Source organism: Medicago truncatula, chromosome 3 (genome assembly GCF_003473485.1).
Source record: "Medicago truncatula cultivar Jemalong A17 chromosome 3, MtrunA17r5.0-ANR, whole genome shotgun sequence".
Taxonomy (NCBI): Eukaryota; Viridiplantae; Streptophyta; class Magnoliopsida; order Fabales; family Fabaceae; genus Medicago; species Medicago truncatula.
In genome coordinates this window covers 29,682,687-29,701,153 of record NC_053044.1, presented here as the reverse complement: position 1 = coordinate 29,701,153, position 18,467 = coordinate 29,682,687, and the positions used below count along the sequence as shown (strand labels likewise).

The 18,467-nt window shown below is 31.3% G+C and overlaps 1 protein-coding gene across 1 annotated transcript; it reads right to left on the bottom strand.

Moving 5' to 3' along the window:
• Positions 1-5,815: 5,815 nt before the first annotated feature.
• LOC112420191 (basic leucine zipper 34-like) lies at positions 5,816-8,265 on the bottom strand. The gene is made up of 5 exons (XM_024778887.1): positions 7,991-8,265; positions 7,437-7,527; positions 6,780-6,906; positions 6,611-6,692; positions 5,816-5,855 (listed from the first exon to the last, which is right to left on the bottom strand). Exons 1-5 carry the CDS (start codon positions 8,263-8,265, stop codon positions 5,816-5,818), a joined length of 615 nt encoding a protein of 204 aa, XP_024634655.1.
• Positions 8,266-18,467: the final 10,202 nt, after the last annotated feature.

The window sequence follows — 18,467 nt, the reverse complement described above, 5'->3', positions numbered from 1 at the left end:
TATGCTTTTTAACTTGCCAACATACTGTTATGTTGCTCACAACTATAAGTAACATAAGTATACAGTTTGAGCATCTTAGGATCCATTTTTTGTGTTGCTTGGTCACAACACTATCACTTGTAGTTGCACTACCACCATTGATGCTGTTCTTCTTAACATGACCAAGATTTGATTTCTCTATATTCATGTTATTGTTGTTGTTGATGATGTCCTTGTCTTGTGGTAATTCTTTTACTCCACTGATGCATGCCTCTTGATTTACAAAGGCCAGCACTCTTCTAAGATGGTTGCCATCGTCGAAATGCTGAAAAAGCACTATGTAAGAAGGGTCTATCAACTATGTTTGAATTTTTATCCACTGGTTTCTCTTCTAGTTGCACCATGTGTGTACCACTCGTTCTTTTTGCGAGATCTTGAGTTTTTCCTGATCGACAAGAAATTAAAAATGTGTATGTCTCGATGAATTAAATTAAGAGACCCAAATTCACCCAATAATTTGTAATAGAAAAAATAACTCACCTGCAATTATACCACCACGACTGAATTGGTTCTTCTCAATATGACCAAGATTTGATTTTTCTATATTTAATTTACTATTGTGGATTTGTGTAGGTAATTTAACTCCATTGTTGCTTGCCTCTTGTTTAGCAAAGTCATTATTCCAAGAGGGTTTCCATGGTCGAAATGTTGACGAAGCACTGTGTGAAAAGGGCCTAACAACTATGTTTGATTTTGTATGCCTCAGTTGCTCTTCTAGCTGCACCATGTCCGTACCGACCGTTTTCATTGTGAGGTTCTGTATTTTTTCTGATAAACAACAAATGAAAAATGTGAATCTCAATGAATTAAATTAAGAGACTCAAATTCATCGAAAAAATTATAATAGAAAAAAAATATATATTTCACCTGTAGTTGCTCTACCACCATTCATGTGGTTCTTCTCAATATAACCAAGATTTGATTTTTCTATATTTAAGTTATTGTTGTCTTGTGGAGTTGCTTTAACTCCACTGCTGCTTGCCTCTTGTTTACCAATGTCATTCTTCCAAGAGGGTTGCCATGGTCGAAATGATGATGAAGGACCATGTGAAAAAGGTCTAACAACTTTGTTGGAGTTCTTAGGTCTTTGTTGCTCTAGTTGCAACATGTCTCTACCAAGCGTACTCTTTGTGACGTCTTGAATTGTTTCTCATAAACAAGAAATTACAAACATGCATCATCTCATTGGGTTAAAATAAGAGTCTCAAATTCATAATAAACTCAATAGAAAATTAAAAAAAAAAAAAAAAACATATATAACCTTTTTCCTTTAGAAAAACTTGAATTTCACACCCTCACTATCATGATCAATTTACAATTTATGTAAATGCATACACCCAAATATTGGCATACACGTGTCTTTGCCACATGGTTGTAGATAATCCGGTCCACGTGTATGTGCGTCTACATACATATATATCAAAGAATATTTATTTAAATTTTTATTTGTTAACCTGAACATCTGAGAAGTCATTGTGTTGCACCTCTTTAAAACCTTCCTAAAAAAAAATTCACAACCATTCAACATGTCTAAAAAAATTTAATGATAAACTTTGACTTTGACTAATTGATTTTATATATTATTATTTTTCCAAACAAAAATCGACCTTTATGAAAATTTTACACAACTTTGGTAAAAATAAATATGAAGAAAAACTATTTTTTTTAGATTACCTTATAAAATATTCATCTATTTCTACTAAAAAAAAGTATTCATATATTTACCACTTTAATAAATAAGCTATTACTTTTGTCACTCTATGCGTTACTCGTGCGCCCTATATTTTTTTCAAAATTGTCTTATACTGGATAAATTAAAGTTGAAACACGATTAGAATCATATTTCCTGAACACGTCATATATATAAGTCGAAATAAAAAAAACTTGTCACTTCAACCATTTCTATATTGGCCGAGGTTTAAATAGATAATATTTTATAAAATTATTACATTGTTGATTGGGCATAAAATCTATCTACTTATTAATCAAAAAGAGAAGAAAGATACATCTGTCGCCTCAATTGTCAGGGACGTTGCAGTATGCACGGTCGGAGTTTGAATCATAAATTCCTCAATTATTGAGAGGTGAATTTTTAACTATTATATTACTTGACAAAAAATACTCTTTTGTATAAATATTTTAGCTGGTTATGTTATTGTAAATGATTTTATATTTGAAAAATGAGTGTGAAAGTATGTTAATTTGATATTTTTATCATTGTCATGAGTTATTTTTAGAATTTTTTTATAGACCGAGATATCTGATTTAGTACGGTTTAATACCTATATAATATTTGTAGAAACTAAGTTATATGATCGAGTCATCCAGTTTAATCCGGTAGAGTTATGCGGTTTAACTAGTAATTCAGTGGTTCGACCAATAAACCATTGACTCAGTGATCTTATCGAGTCGATGACCGATCCGATATTTAAAAATATGAGTGCATCTGGATGTGAACAAAATTAGAGTGTGTTTGAACACATTCATTACAAAAAAAGTTATAGGTTGGAGCATCAAAAGCTTAATGATCTTGTCATCGTTACAATTTAAGGCTACAAAATACTACTGTTGGGATGTTCATTATTTTTTGTTTTTAATATTTATATTTATAAGTAAATGCTTAGTATTTTTATAATGATTTATAGGAATAAGTAAACAAAATTATAACCTTATCAACTTTGAAATACTTAAAGATGATGATTTTGATTGGGTGTTAGGAGGATTCACCACCATTCTTAACTATTGAGAAGGTGGAAGTACTACGCAACCATCCAAACTACTTCAAATGAGAATGGTATGTTGTTACTTACTGTGATTACAATTTCATTATTTCAAATTGAAATAGGTTATTTGATTACAATTTCATTATTTCAATTCGTTTGGATATATGGTCCGAATGAGTATTCGCATGAATTGCACTAAGAGGTTATTTGATGCCCAATATATACCTAGTTATGGTCTTTCTCACTAGTTTTCATTCTTTTTTTTTTTTTTTTTGCCAAACACAATCTTTTCACTTTGAAAAGGGGCAAAATATTATTTTATTCTTTAATTTAATTTCAAGTTTTAAAAATGTTTTCATTTTTTTTTATTTAAATAAAAAATGTTTTCATTTTTTTTTACAAGAAGAAACTTATTGCATTTCATTCATAATAATAGTAGAGATACAATATGGAATCATAATATGAATATGGAAACTAGCATGACGCGAAACTTTCCTAGCAAAACTATGAGCGACTTTGTTGGCTTGTCTATGAATAAACCTAACATCAGAGGTTTCTAAATCTAAAGGTAAGAGGTGTCTACCGTCATTGATCAATGCACTATAATTAGAGATGTCACTTTTACTACCATAAAGATTATCAACTACATGTTTGGAATCAAGCTCAAAATCCATAATACCCAACTGCAAATCACACCCCAAATATATTGCTGATAATAAACCTAAAGGCTCACCCAAATCCACATCAAGGAGAGGAGTCATTCATTCGATCTTAGCTAACACATAACGACTTTAATCATCGTTAATACACATAACAATGCTGACTCGATTCAGAGCATGAGAAAAGGAAGCATCTACATTACATTTAAACCTATCCAGACTTGGTTTAAGCCACTTCAGATCGCTCTGAGTAGTGGAATGTCGAGGAGTAGAATAGCGAATGGTTTGAGCATTCTTCTAGCTAGTAAGAAGGGAACATGTACGGTCACATATAAAAAATATTTTCATTGTTGTTTGGTGCATATGACCATTGTATAATATACAATAAAATGTACTTTAGCAATTTTCTGCTTAACTTACATGGTAGAGACATTTCATAATATATGCAGAGGTCCGAGTTCGAATCCCGGACATCACAATTATTCATTTTAAAAAGATGAATTTCTAACCACAAGGCTACTTATCAATAAAATTTAATTGGATTTCAACAATGATGTCATAATATTTGATAAAAACTTAAAAGACCGTTTTAATTTTGATGAATTAGATATTGTAATAATTATTATGATGTAATGATTATTTGGTCTAATATTTTTACATTTTTAAACAAAAAAAACTTATAATTTTGTTCCTTGCTTAGCAAAAAAAAAAACTTATAATTTTGTAAAAGGAAAGATTTTATAAATTGACAAAAAAAAAAGTTAAATAAGTTTTTTGTCCCTATAACGATCTAAAATTTTGTTTTTAGTCCCACTAAAAAATTTCAACAAATTTTGGTCCTCCAAATAATTTTTATTGCAATTTTTTATCCCTATTTTTAAGTCACCTCATGTGTACCTTTATATTTTTTTTACTGAATCTTCACATAGATATATAATTTTTTTTACAAAATATTAATTTCTAAACACTAAAAGTTTAAATTATTTAATTCATCCCTTGATAAAATAAATTTACAAAATTTACAAGAGAGATTTCTACAATGTACTAAACATGATTGGAAAAAATAATTAAAAAATTTAAAGGATACACATGAGTTTATTTAAAATCAGAGATCAAAAGTCGTGACGGAAAATATTTGAGTATCAAAACTTGCTGAATTTTTGTAGGGGAATTAGAAACAAAATTTTAAGAATTTAATAGAAACCAAAAATTTATTTAAACTAAAAATACATAAGCTTAAGTGATATGTTTGAGCATAGGGCTTTGGCAACTTCATTTTCTAAAGAATTTGAATTGAAAAATTAAAGCTCAGGTCATTCGTAAATTTTTTACGATAGTTTGATTCGCACCATACAGCATTTCTATTAAACATATTAGATATTGTAGTAAGTTTGTTATTTCAGTTTAAGTTGCAATTAGACTCCGTTCAAAATTATTTGGAGATGTACAATTTTAATATGTGTTGAGGATGTTTATAATTTCAAAAATGAACTTGTTAAATTATGATTCTTTCAAGAAAAAAATTATGATCATTTGTCCAATATTTTCGACATTTTTTAGGTCTCATGCTTTTTCTATTTTTTATTTTTGGAATTTTTTAGAGATTTATATATCCGGTGTAATCACTATCTAATTTTGTTATGGGGACTGGGTTGTGCGAACGACTAATCCGTTTTTATCTAATTTGATCATGTGGTTCAACAAGTGACCCCATTATTCAACTAATGAACCTTTAAACCCATGACCTTGCTGGTTGATGGTTGGTCTGATTTTTAAAACACTGGATAGGACATTTCTAATAAAACCTATACTCAAGATATAAAATACAAAGACAGGATGAGATAAGATTAATAATAGAATTACAGTATCACCAACCCCAACCGAATATGAGAAAGATTAGGAACAGAACACTGCATATTCAATCAACATGTTGACAAATCCACCACATATCATTATCAATGCAATCGCCAAATGGGTTCATGATCACAATCATATAAGGAACAAGTGTAACCATGATGTTTTTTTTTTTAAAACTCACTTCCAATAGGTGATTTTAACCATATCCACCACCACTTGCAACACATATGTATCCTCCCCCAAAAAGATGTGAGCATTATGGAATTTCCACAATAATCACAGGTCAACTATAATCCAACCATATGATTTTTGTTTGACTCGATAAATATAAGATGCACAAATATATATTCCAAACATATAAAAGCTAACTTTGAGTTTTGTTATCTAAATTTGTAATAAAACCGTCCTTAAGCGCCACTATGTAGCAACAAGCGATAATTTAACAGGAAATTAAAATAAAAGTTTATAACATTCAATTATTCATATTCTGTTGACTCGAACTTCATATTCTGTTGACTCAGACTTCATATACTTGTATCAGTTTGCATTATCCTTGATGCTTCTTCTCCAATTTGATCTGGTTAAAGAAATTAGCAAAATATAGTTAAAAATAGGTGTTATATATATATATATATACACACACACACATAAACAAATGTTATGGTTGCCTACTATGTTAAATGAATGTCAATATGAATATGTAAATAGGTACGGGGCAGAAAATCACTAAGGAGAAGGGAAGCAGGAAAGGAGATTGCCTGTTATAATAAAGCGCACAATTTTCAAGTTGTTTTGCATCTTTGTCGTTTATTATAGATCAAACAGTTCAAATTAAGGCAGTTATAAAATCATTGTAAACAATATCGGCCACTCACTTAAGATCTGAAGGTTTTGATCTGTTACAGCGTCCTATTCTAACATTAGGAAATTCAGATCTGAAAAGCAGGGGCTCTCAACCCCTACCCACATGCCACAACCTCAACATATATCGGTATACTATCAACAAATTTGTTTTTTCTTTTAAGGATATCAACAAAGATTATACATGTATATAAACACACATGCGCGAGCGCACACATAATTATATTTGAGTTGTGTTGTTTAAATACAAATTTTAAGACATCTATGTTCTCTCACTTTTTATTTTATACAACACACACAGATTATGAAATTACATACAAACACAAAGGGGCACATTATTTTTATCATGTATGATATATTATTTTTAATACACAAACCCTAATTATGAATTTTTAAACAACAATTTAGGCATATGACTAATTATTTAGTACAAAAATATTGTTATAAATACTAGTAAGCATTTCAACATACCTCTTATTTTGTGCTTCAGCAACAAGTTTCTTCTCAAGCTCCCTCAGCCTATTCACCTCAGCTCTCTTATTCTCAATCTCCACTGAAAATAAACATACTCATGTGAAATAAATGGTAGAGACACGATAATAAATGCTAGATATAAATAAAGACAAATGAGTAATATCACCTTCTTGAAGTATCCTTTCTTTTTCTCTTACAGCAATTTGAAGTCTTAATTGGTGACGTTCAAGATTCAACAACCGCTGTTGATTTTCATAGGCTTCAACTTGTGGGCGAAGGAAAGATAACTTAGCCTGCATGTACAAAAAATCTCAAAATCATCTCAACAAGTATATTTTTTTTTGGATAGATATGGTGGGAATATGGATCCTTTGTTGTTTAGGTTCAAACAATTAGTGGAGTTATGATATTTGAACAATCAGATCAAGATCAAATGGCTCGCATGTCAATCTTTCAATTAAATTGCAAGTTATAAGTTGATACATGAATAGATCGATTACGATCGAATGGTTCAAATCAGCAAGATCGTAGTATATTTATCTACATCAAATTAATACAAATAATCGACAAATTGAAATTCTTTGAAGTCGTAACCGGCCGCTCTACATCTAGAGCAATTGATGAAGATCAAACAACACAAATTACATGAAGAGTATTTCAATTTCAATTTGGTGACATTAGAATTTGTGTTGTTTGATTCTCATCTAAAGACCATATGCTTTTGCGATTGGGGATAATTTAAGTCTCTTCGAGACACATGAACATATATTAATAGGACAAAATGCATAAATTATAATCTTCGTGATACGATAAATAATGATACCTGCAAATTTTTTTCCATTTCTTCCAAATCTGCAATATAATCGAGTTTTTTCAATCTCGATTTATGCGAAGAAACTCGATTTGCTTCGATCCTAAGAACAAGAGAAGACAAAAGATGAAAATCTAAAATATATTATATCGATTATGTGTAGGAAATAAACAACTGATTTGTTTGAATTTTTTCACTGATTTAGATTTGATTAGAATAAAATCAACTATATTAGTTAGCGTATCACATTCATAGATGATAAATCTAATAACATGAAACTTAAACCAACAGATAGATTTATTTAATTTTTAATTAAAAATAAGATGAAAACAATTACAATATTTATTAAATTTATTATTAAAATCACAATTGACCATGATAAAGCCTAAATAGAACCAATTTGCATTATCGTATTTTTTTTCCAGGTCTTAAAAAAAATGTAATAAAAACCAAATATTATTCCCATCACACTTTTAGCCTTAAGAATAAAAAATTTCGATCCTCCATATTTTTAACTTGCCAACTGATTTTTTTGTTGCTCACAAATATAAGTTACACAAGTATACCGTTTGAGCCTCTTTGGATCCAAATTTTGTGTTGCTTGATCACCAACACCAACATTTGCAGATGCACTACCACCACTCATGTTATTAGTTGTGTTGGCTTGTGGAGTTGCTTTTACTCCACTTCTACTGGCCTCTTGTTTACCAAGGCCGATGCTCATCCAAGAGGGTTGCCATGGTCGAAATGCTGATGACGATCCATTAGAGAAGGGTCTAACCATGTTTGATTTCTTAGACCCCGGTTCCTCTTTTGTTTGCAACATCTCTGTAGCAGTCATTCTCTTTGGGATGCCCTGCATTTTTTCTGATAAACAAGAAATGGAAAACATGCATCATCTCAATAAGTTGAAATAAGAGACTCAAATTCACACAAACTTAATTGAAAGAAAAGAAAGAAAAAAAAAGACTAACCTTTTTCCATTAGAAAAGCTTGAATTTCACTCCCCCACTACCAGTGATCAATATGATATTTATATACATGCGTATACTATGCGTGTCTACGCAACACGACCGTAGAGGATCCGGGTCCACGTGTATGTGTATATATGCAAAGTTATTTTTTACCATGTATTTTATTTTAATGTGTATACCATATATATTGAAAAGGAACAATGTAATGACTTGTTGAATAGAGTATTCATGCATTTTATCAATTGTTCATCTGTCTTATAATATATACCATTCTTGTAAAAATAAATTACTTTACTCTCTTTATCTCACAATGAGTGATCTATTGAACAATTTCACACAAAGAAAAATGTATATATGGCTCACATTCCATTTGACAAGTACTCATGTGAAGTATTGGTGCATGAATGATTTTAATCACACCCCAAAAAAACATTGATTATACCCTAAAATGACTAAAATACTATTAAGACAAAAAGAAAAATTATTCCTTGTATTCTCCTATAAACTAAATCTACGTAAATTCAATGTCAATTTTTGTAAGCCATCCAAACTGAATTTACGGTAGTATATATAAACTGAATTTAAGGACTTGCGCGTAAACATAGATTACATACATTACTCTAAACTGAGTTTACATACATTACACAATAAATAACTTAATTCACGTAAACCTCTAAACCCAAAGGAAACAAAATATAAGTCTATGTAAACTCAGTTTATGTAGGTCATGTAAACTAAGTTTATGGTAGTGTAAGAAAACATAGTAGTTTATCTAAGTTATGTAAACTAAGTTTAAGATAGTACATGTAAATTGTGTTTCTAAACCCAAAGAAAACATATCCGTCTACATAAACTCAGTTTACGTAAATGTAAACATAATTTACATTAGTGTACGTAAACTGAAATTACATACACTAGCATAAACTCAGTAGTTACATACACTATGCCTCTAAAATCGAAAAACATTTTTCAAACACAAAGCAACATAAAGAAATTGAAGAAAAAAATAAAAAAACTCATAAAATCATTATTGAAGAGAATAAATTCATTGAGATTGGTCACACATCCATGAATATTTATGAAAGAGCGGATGAAGAAAATTACATACAGAAAATTACACATACATGCACGCACACATACATACAGAAAAATACACATTGGTACGTGGAAAGCAGGCGGGAAAAAAGTTGTACCGCTAAACCTTGTTGGATGGAAATATCAATCCTCGTAAACACAACATTCATAGACCAAGGAGACATAATATTGCTATCAATGTCCCTTTTAACTCTATGCATAATAATGCTATGCAGGACCCTTGAAAGGCAATTGGGAAACTTAGGCCAACAGATATTATGGGGTACGGAGGGATAGGAGGAAAATATACATGTGTAGATCTGACTGGGGTTTCACCATTGTGAGATTTGGGACCAATGTTTTTACAAATGGGAGATACAACCCTCAAAGTTGTGTCAAGCAAAGTGGCCAAACATAAGAAAACGTAACTTGGCAATCAACATGCTAGGGTTTGTAGCTGCCATCTTGTGTGAGATTTGTTTGCTTATGGTTATGGTTTTCCTTAACCTAGATGTTTCCTGATGTGTATAAATGGCCTTGTGTACCCTAGTGTTTTTCACAAATGACTATTCCAGCAATATTAACCCTAAAATTCATGCTCCCAAATTCCTGCACAATCTCATCTCTCTCACTTAGCCAAACCCTGATCGTTTTCCTCTCCTTCCTTCGTATCTCTACCATGGACATCAATCATGATGGTTTGACCTTGGAGGACGAGGGAATGACCTTGAACCTTGACGCATTTGTCCAAAACATGATTATCTTGGATCATTGTTTGATCGGTCGCGTATTGTCCGACAAGGAGGTGAGATTGGCTTATCTCAAAGACTGGTTACGCACTACCTGGAGGCCGATGAAAGGTTTCAATATTATACCTACAACTTGACTGGTTCAATTCAATCACAAAAATGACGCTGAAAACTTGATGAAGGATGGACCATGGACGTATGACAACTGCAATCTGGTCATTGAAAGGATTGCTCCAGGAATGGTTCCTAAAAATGTCTATCTTGATTTTCTGAACATTTTAGTGAGTGTTGTTTTTGGCTTAACACTAATCAGTTTCCACCTTCTCTTAAATCTACTAATGTTGCCTTAATTCCAAAAGGAACTGAATAGCATACTATGAAGGAGTGAAGACCTATAACTTTATGTAATGTGTTATACAAACTTGTAGCTAAAGTTCTGGCTACTAGACTTAAAAGTGTCCTCCATAAATGTATATCAGAAAACCATTCGACTTTTGTTCATGGACACTCAATCTTGGATAACGCTATGATTTCTATTGAGGTAATTCATCACATGAAAATTAGCAAGTGTATGAGAGACATTAATGTAACATTAAAGCAATATATTATTAAGGCCTATGATCACATTGATTGGTTATATCCTAAAGAGGTCACGATAAAAATGGGATTTGCAAGTCGCTGGATTTGTTGGATCATGATGTGTGTAGAGACTGTCGACTATCCTGTGATTGTTAACAATGAGTCGGTGGGACCTATATTCCCTAGTAGGGGGACTCGGATAGGGTGTCCCTGTTTCAGCTTTTATCCACAAAGTTGAACAGAGAGGGGATATTTATGGCATATATATATATATATATATATATATATATATATATATGTGTTTGTGTGTGTGTGTGTACACTAATGCTCCCATTATTTCTCATTTGATGTTTTGTAGATGACTGTTTTTTGTTTTTCAGGGCAGAGGAAAAAGAAGCGAATGTGATGAAACATATTCTTGAAAATTACGAGAAAGCTTATGGCCAAGCAACCAGTCTTCCTAAATCTGAGGTTTATAATAGCCGTAGTGTGTCTGGCCCTGTACACGATTCTATCACCTCCACTCTTGGTGTTCGCATTGTCATGAGCATCGTAAAGTATTTGGGGTTTCCATCTATGATCGGCCGAAGTAAAGAAGCTACTTTTGGATTTATCAAGGATCGCATTTGGCACAAAATTAATTCTTGGAGTAGCAAATGTCTATCTAAAGCCGAAAGAGAAATGGTGATCAAATCGATACTCCAATCAATTCTTTCTTATGAAGAGTTTTCATCTGATGATACTTGGAAAACAAGGATGAAAATTTCAAAGAGATAATACTAGTCTTGTGAAGCATTTGTATAAGGTGCACTATTTTTCTCAAGGCAATATTTTGAGCTCTAGGCTTTGAGCTAATCCTAGTTATGTGCGGCGAAGTATTTTTAGTACTAAAATGGTGGTCCAACAGGGTGTTTGATGTAGAATAGGTGTTAATATTCTGTACGTAGCGCATATCATATCTATGTCACTGACATTGCAGATAATTTCCATTTGCATATTTCGGGTAAGTGGAATTTGATTTAGAAACTCAAGGTACCTCTCAAGATTCAAAATTTTGTATGGCGTGTGTGTCGGGGTTGTTTCCTTACACGTGCACGCCTAAGTAGTCATGGACTACATTGTCCTATAGATTATTTCTTGTGTGGAAGTAATTATGAATACAACATTCATGTGTTGTTGGTGTCCAGGTGCAATGCAAGCATGGCGTGAGGTCCAATTATGGGACACGATTGATAGAACTCTTCGTAAAAATTATAATATTGATGCTCTAATATTTTCCCTTTTTGACCAGCTGTGTTCGGCACAAAAAGAATTGTTGTGGCCATCATTTGGAGTCCGTGGAAGCGTAGGAACTTAAAATTGTGGCAGTAGCAAAATGAAATAAGTCTGCAGGTTGTTTAGCGTGCTATGCACCTCCTAGATGATTGGAAAGAAACTCAAGGTGGGAGATCACATAGAGAAACTGACTCCTCTACTCATCTGAGTGGTTCTAGCAGTGGTCATGTGATTAAGTCGACGTAACCGACATAGGCAGGTATAAATGGAATATTGATGCTTCATTCTCCTCTTCCTTGAATATGCTAGGTATTGGTATATGTCTTCGTGATGATCAGGGTGAGTTTGTCATGACCAAGACAAACATTTTCTCTCCTCTCTTTGATGTTGATGTGGGAGAGGATGGTTGTCTTCATACGGTGCTGTAGTTGTTAGCTGCTCTTCGCTATGATAATGTCGACTTTGCTTTGGATTTCAAGGCACTTGTAGATCGTTTTAACTGAAACCTAGAAGATAGTAGTGAACTAGGTTGCATTATACAAGCTTGTAGACAGTTGTTTGCTTGTAGTTTTTATAACTCTCGTGTCGAGTTCAATAGGAGGCTAGTTACACTACTAAAAAAACAAAAATTAGTGAGGGATATTTTGTGAGGGATAACATGAAATCCCTCTCTAATTCCGTCACTAAATTTTGTGACCAAGGAATTTGTGAGGAATTTCATTTTTTCCGTCACTAATTTCTCTCGCTAATTTTGCTTTTTCTAGTAGTGTTAATGGGATCGCTCATGAATTAGCACATGTAGTCCCGTCTCATGCTAACTCTCACGTTTATGATAATGTAAGGTCATGTATTAGACAGTTGATAGCTAATGAAAATCAATGAATTTCTTCCCTAAAAAAATGCTCTTATATCATTTATGTTTCACACTTTTGCCTTCTTAACATCAAATGTCGTTGAGTTTAAAATATGGCAGGTTGGTGTTGTAGAAAGGGAAGGTACCAATTGAGATTGAGTGGCACAAATAGAAAGGGTTAAACTTTCATGATATAGAAAATTGAGATTATAATTGATGTTAGGGAAGGTACCAATTTAATATTATACACAAACTCAAACATGATTACCTTTCATAAAAGGACCAACGGAAAAAAGTTTTATCTACGGGGTAAACAATTTAATTATTTTGACATAAAAAAAACAAATATTTCATATTTAGCTTCTTTTTCTTTTTTTGACGAAAATGATTTCATATTTATAAATAAATATTTAATGGTATCTTTTTATATTTTTATTAGTGTCAATGAGGGCTTGTTTTTTTGAGGGAAATGTCAATGAGGGCTAAAAAGCCATCTTTTTTTATATTTTTATTGGTAAGGTACATTTTTCTTGACAAAAGGGTACGACATATTTAAAACCATTTATTATTTTGATTTTTGACATGAATAAAAATTAACGGTTTTAAATGAAACATGGCTAATAAATGAAAATTCAAGCTTGCATCTAACTCAGTTTACAATCCTAAAAAAAAAAAAAAAATTGATATTGTTATGTTGAAGATCATCTGAATTTGAACTAGTTGATCACTTGTGATCTTGAAGTTTTGTTGTCTAAATTGCAGTTCACCCGATTCTACCTTCGTCTACATACCAAAATAATATTTATTTATATTAGTAATAATAAATTAAAATACTCTCCCTATTTTACATTAAATGTCACTTAGAAAAAAAAATGTCTTTTTGTAGTTTCAATGGAATATTTGTTATTATTTTTTCAATTGTACCATTATTTTTTGTCAAATAGCACGGTGGTTGGGGCACACACATTTTATATGTGGTAAGTTCGAACCGGCCACTGCATAATATTGTACTCTCTTTGGTCACTATTATAAGCTAAACCTCATTTTTTTTAAAATATATTGAATAATTAATGTATCTAGTCTATAATAAATACTAGATACATTAAAAGTGAAGTTTTGCTTATAATAGTGAGTGGAGAGAATATCATTTACTTTATACAATACTTTTTTTTTTAAAAGAATTTAATTAATACTATATAGAAATTACAACTTTTTAAAAAAAATAATAGAAATTTGACCAAAAACATATTTGCATTTATGACGGGAGAAAATACACAAATACTAAATAAAGATAATTTGGAAAAAAGTATTATTCTCTTTCTTCTATTTATAGTCATATTTTAATATTTGTGATACGAGCTGTGTGAACGGTATAATATTGTTCATATTACTTTAAAAAAAAAAAAACTAACTGGTAAAGAGGACGAAATATCAGTAATTTCTATACTATATTCAAAAGGGTATAGAAACTCTGGGTTGGCTTTTTAATTATATATTTACACAAATTGTTCTATAATATTATTATATTATTTGTGTCATAATTTTTTTTATATAAATTTATATGATATTTACTATATTATATATTATTGGCATCATTGAAAAAAATAAACATAATTTGTTCGTTATATTTTGAAATTCAAAGATAGTACAATTAGTGTAGTATGATGGAGTAACATATATAAACTTAATGAAAATTCTTTGACTATTAAATTCTTTGAATTGAGTCAAAAAATAATTGAATTTGAAACCTTTGCAATAAAGTAATAACAATCAAGCTATATCCTATTACTTATAAAAAAAAAAAAAAAAAAAGCTTTATCTTATTAAGTGAGGCGGTTACAAGGATTAAAATACGCAATAATGTTTTATCATAAAGTATATTTAGATTCAACTTATTAATCTCAAAATATTTCCTTTTTTTTTTTTGTTTTTTTTGTTTTTAGGTCTACTTTTACCTCTTTTGATCTAACTACCTCTTCATATTACAAAATAAACAAACCTTCTCGGTACATGCCCAAATCACCTAAACCTATTTTCTACCATCTTTTCTATTATAGGTGCCATCTCAACTCTATGTCTAATGGTTTAATTTCTAATCATATATAATCTAGTCTAACCACACATCCAACGCAACTTACTCATAAACACTATGCTTACTTTATTCATGTGTTCTTAATCGCCCAAGATTATAAGGATTCTCTCTAATTCTTTTACCTGTTATTTAATTCTTCCCTCGACTCTCCAATCATATCTGCATCATCTGTAAAAAAATACATATTTGCACTGAATCTTGGTGCAATCATAAAAAGCATACATATCTGCATCATGTGTTTCGTAATTACATCCAAAACTAAAGTAAAAAAATAAGGGCTAAGGGTTAACCCTTGGTGCAATCATCGATAGACTTATCTTGAATCCTCACACTAGTCAAATATCCCTAATACATATACTTGATAGGTCTAATATAAGAAATCCTAACCCTTTCTTCTCTGGGGTTTTCTACAAAATCTCTCTAGGTACTTGACGATGGAATAAAATTTGATGTTTTAGCTATGTTTTCAGTTATTTAGTTTGCATTTGAAGGCAAATTAGAAGTAAATTAGAGTAGTTGTCAATGGTTTGAGAAACGTTTTGTATTCTTTTCATTTGTGTCGTAGTAATTAAGTTTTATCCTAAATCATGCAACTCCATAGATGTTTTGAGTCTTTTTAATGAGAAATCATGTAAATCAGCTAAACAAGACATCAAGTGAAGGATCAAAGATATGAATATTGAAGATTAATGGTTCTTGGGAGACATTTAAAGAGAATACAAAGTGAAAAAAAAATCATTTGATGTTTCAAGGCATTGCAAGATGAAAGAACGCTTGAAAAAAGGCGAAAAACTGTAGATTTCACACACAAGGGGCTGCCAGAAGTGCCCTTGTGCATAGACTCATGTGCCTCTGTGCATGAGGCAGCCTTGGCTACTTCCAGAAGCGCCCTGCGCACCAATCCATGCACCTCACGCATGGTTGCGACCAATAAATGTTGTTTGCTAGTTTTCCAAACTGTTTTTGGTGGAAAAAACCTATTTCTACCCCCCTTAACCCCCAAGTAATGATGCATTATAAATATATATCCTTACTCACTCTTTCATTCATTCAGAAAAGCTACTGATACATGGCAAGGGTCGAGAATCAAGAGCTTCAAGGCAGAGGATTCCATGTGAAACTAAACCTTTTTCATTCATTCAGAAAAGCTACTGATACATGTGAAACTAAACCTTTTTCATTAGGGTTCCGCAATGAACCTCTTCTTATTTGTTGGATTCCATTAACAATATTTTTATTCAATTTATGATCTAATGTCTGGTTTAATTCACATATGTCCGTTTTTATACCTTATCTCTAGATGGAGCTAAGTACGGTTGACAACCCGAATTACATCAGAACAAGACAATAATGAAATTAGGGATATAACTCATCTTAAGAGAACCCTGCTATTGTAAATGGTTGAATTGCAGGGATATTAAAATAAACTTCCACTGATTAATCATGAGGTTATGTTCAACTTTCTTAAATCCATACATAAGGAAAATCATAAGCTAATAATTAATCATGAATTGCACTTTTGAATCAAACAACAATTAAAACCCTCCAACCACTCTCAATCTTTTATTTTATATGCTTTTCAAGTAAATTCCGCTAATTACTGAGTTGAGAAACAATCCTTGTGGATACGATAAATTACTATTTTATTACTTGAGTACGGTTGGAGGAGAGAGAACTTAAAGAGAGGAAAACTTGGGAAATCAAAGGAGGTAACTTTAGGGTTGAGAGTCTTTGATTAGAGTTCTCTTAGGTTGGGAAACAGGGTAAATACTTTGGGTGAGTGAAAATCATTGAGTGTCTTGTTCATTTGTGAGATTGGGAAAATGGGTAGAAATTAGGTTTGTTCTTTGTGAGCTTGTGAGATTGGGAAATTCGGTAGAAATTAGGTTTGTTCTTAGTCTTTTAGTTTTATCTTACCTTTTATTTTCCATCTTTTAATTTTATTTTACTTTACATAATTTATTTTAATTTGTTTTTATTTTATTTATTTCTTTTTTAATTAATTAGTGTCCAAAAAAAAAAAAGTGTCAATAGGTCCAAAAATAAAATGTCCAAGGTCTAAAAAAAATTTCAAGTCAAGTGTCAACTTTAACATTCCTTTTTCAAAATTCACCATAATTGTCCATTATTTCCATTAAATCAATTTTCCATTTTTCATCAACCTCCTTACCTATAAATAGAACTCTCATTCCACACAATTTCACACACCAAAAATTCTCTTGAGTTGTCAAATAACTTTTCTCTCTTCTCCCTATTTAGCTTGTGTTAACGACCTATTCTTTTCTTCTCCCCTCTTTTTTCTGTCCCTTCGGAATTTTATCCTTTCGGTAATTTTTGTCCCTTCGGTTGTCCATTTTTTTTTTGCATTTTATTTCTTTTTAGCATTTGATTTTATTCTATTTAGCATTTTAATTATTGTTATTTATTTTCCAGCAATTAGAATGTATTTAGGTCCAATGTAAATATAAATGAGAAAAGTGTGTGGGTGTGTGTGTCCTTTTATTTCTTTACCGCGTTAGATATATCAAAAAATGCAAAAAAAAATAGATTAGGGATTTTGTGGTGATCCAACGTCATTACAAAAATCCACTCGCTTTAATTTTTATTGCTCTGTTAGTTTAATTTTCATTTAATATTCCAAAAACAACAAAAACATGCAAATAATCAAAATCACAAAAATATTTTCATAATAAACCTTGATTCCAAAATCAAGTGATCCTTTTTTATTTTGTTTTTCTTAATCAAACTTTCAATCAATTTAATCATACCTTGAGTCTATTTTCTTTTAAATTAAAAATATACAAACCAAATCTTATTTGCCACTTGGCTTTTCTTTTAAAACCTTTTTCAAAACTAATAAAAATCACAAAACCAATCAAACGGTATTTCTACCCCGAACTACGTGGTTTTGATCCCTTACGGGTACGTAGGCAAAGGACACTTGTCCTTCCAAATCATAAAAAATGTAGATAATTAGGTCTTTATTTTTCCACTTTAATTCCACCTTTTCAAAAAATAAAATCAAGAGGTTCTCGTAGACTACTACGAATATTTAGGGTGCTAATATCTTCGCTAAATATAACCAACCCTCGAACCCTAAATCTCTCAATATGGGGTGTTTTGAACTTTTTCCCCTTTTTCTTAAAAACTAAATGTTCAGTCGTGAAATAAATTAGTGAGTCAAAAGCTAATCAAATAGCCTTGATCTCCAAAAAATGACGCGACAGAAATGGCGACTTCACTAGGGACCCCCCGAAGAGTGTTGATCCTAACTTGGATTTGTTTAATTCTTTATGCTATAAATTGCTTAAAATAAACATCAAAAAATAAAAGATGGAAATACGTGAATATATGTTCTCCCTTCTTCTTCCTCTTTTTCTTAATGTGAGTGGTGAGATAAGTCCTACACCTGGGCTTGAGGGAAACATAAGATAGGATGGTGGTACA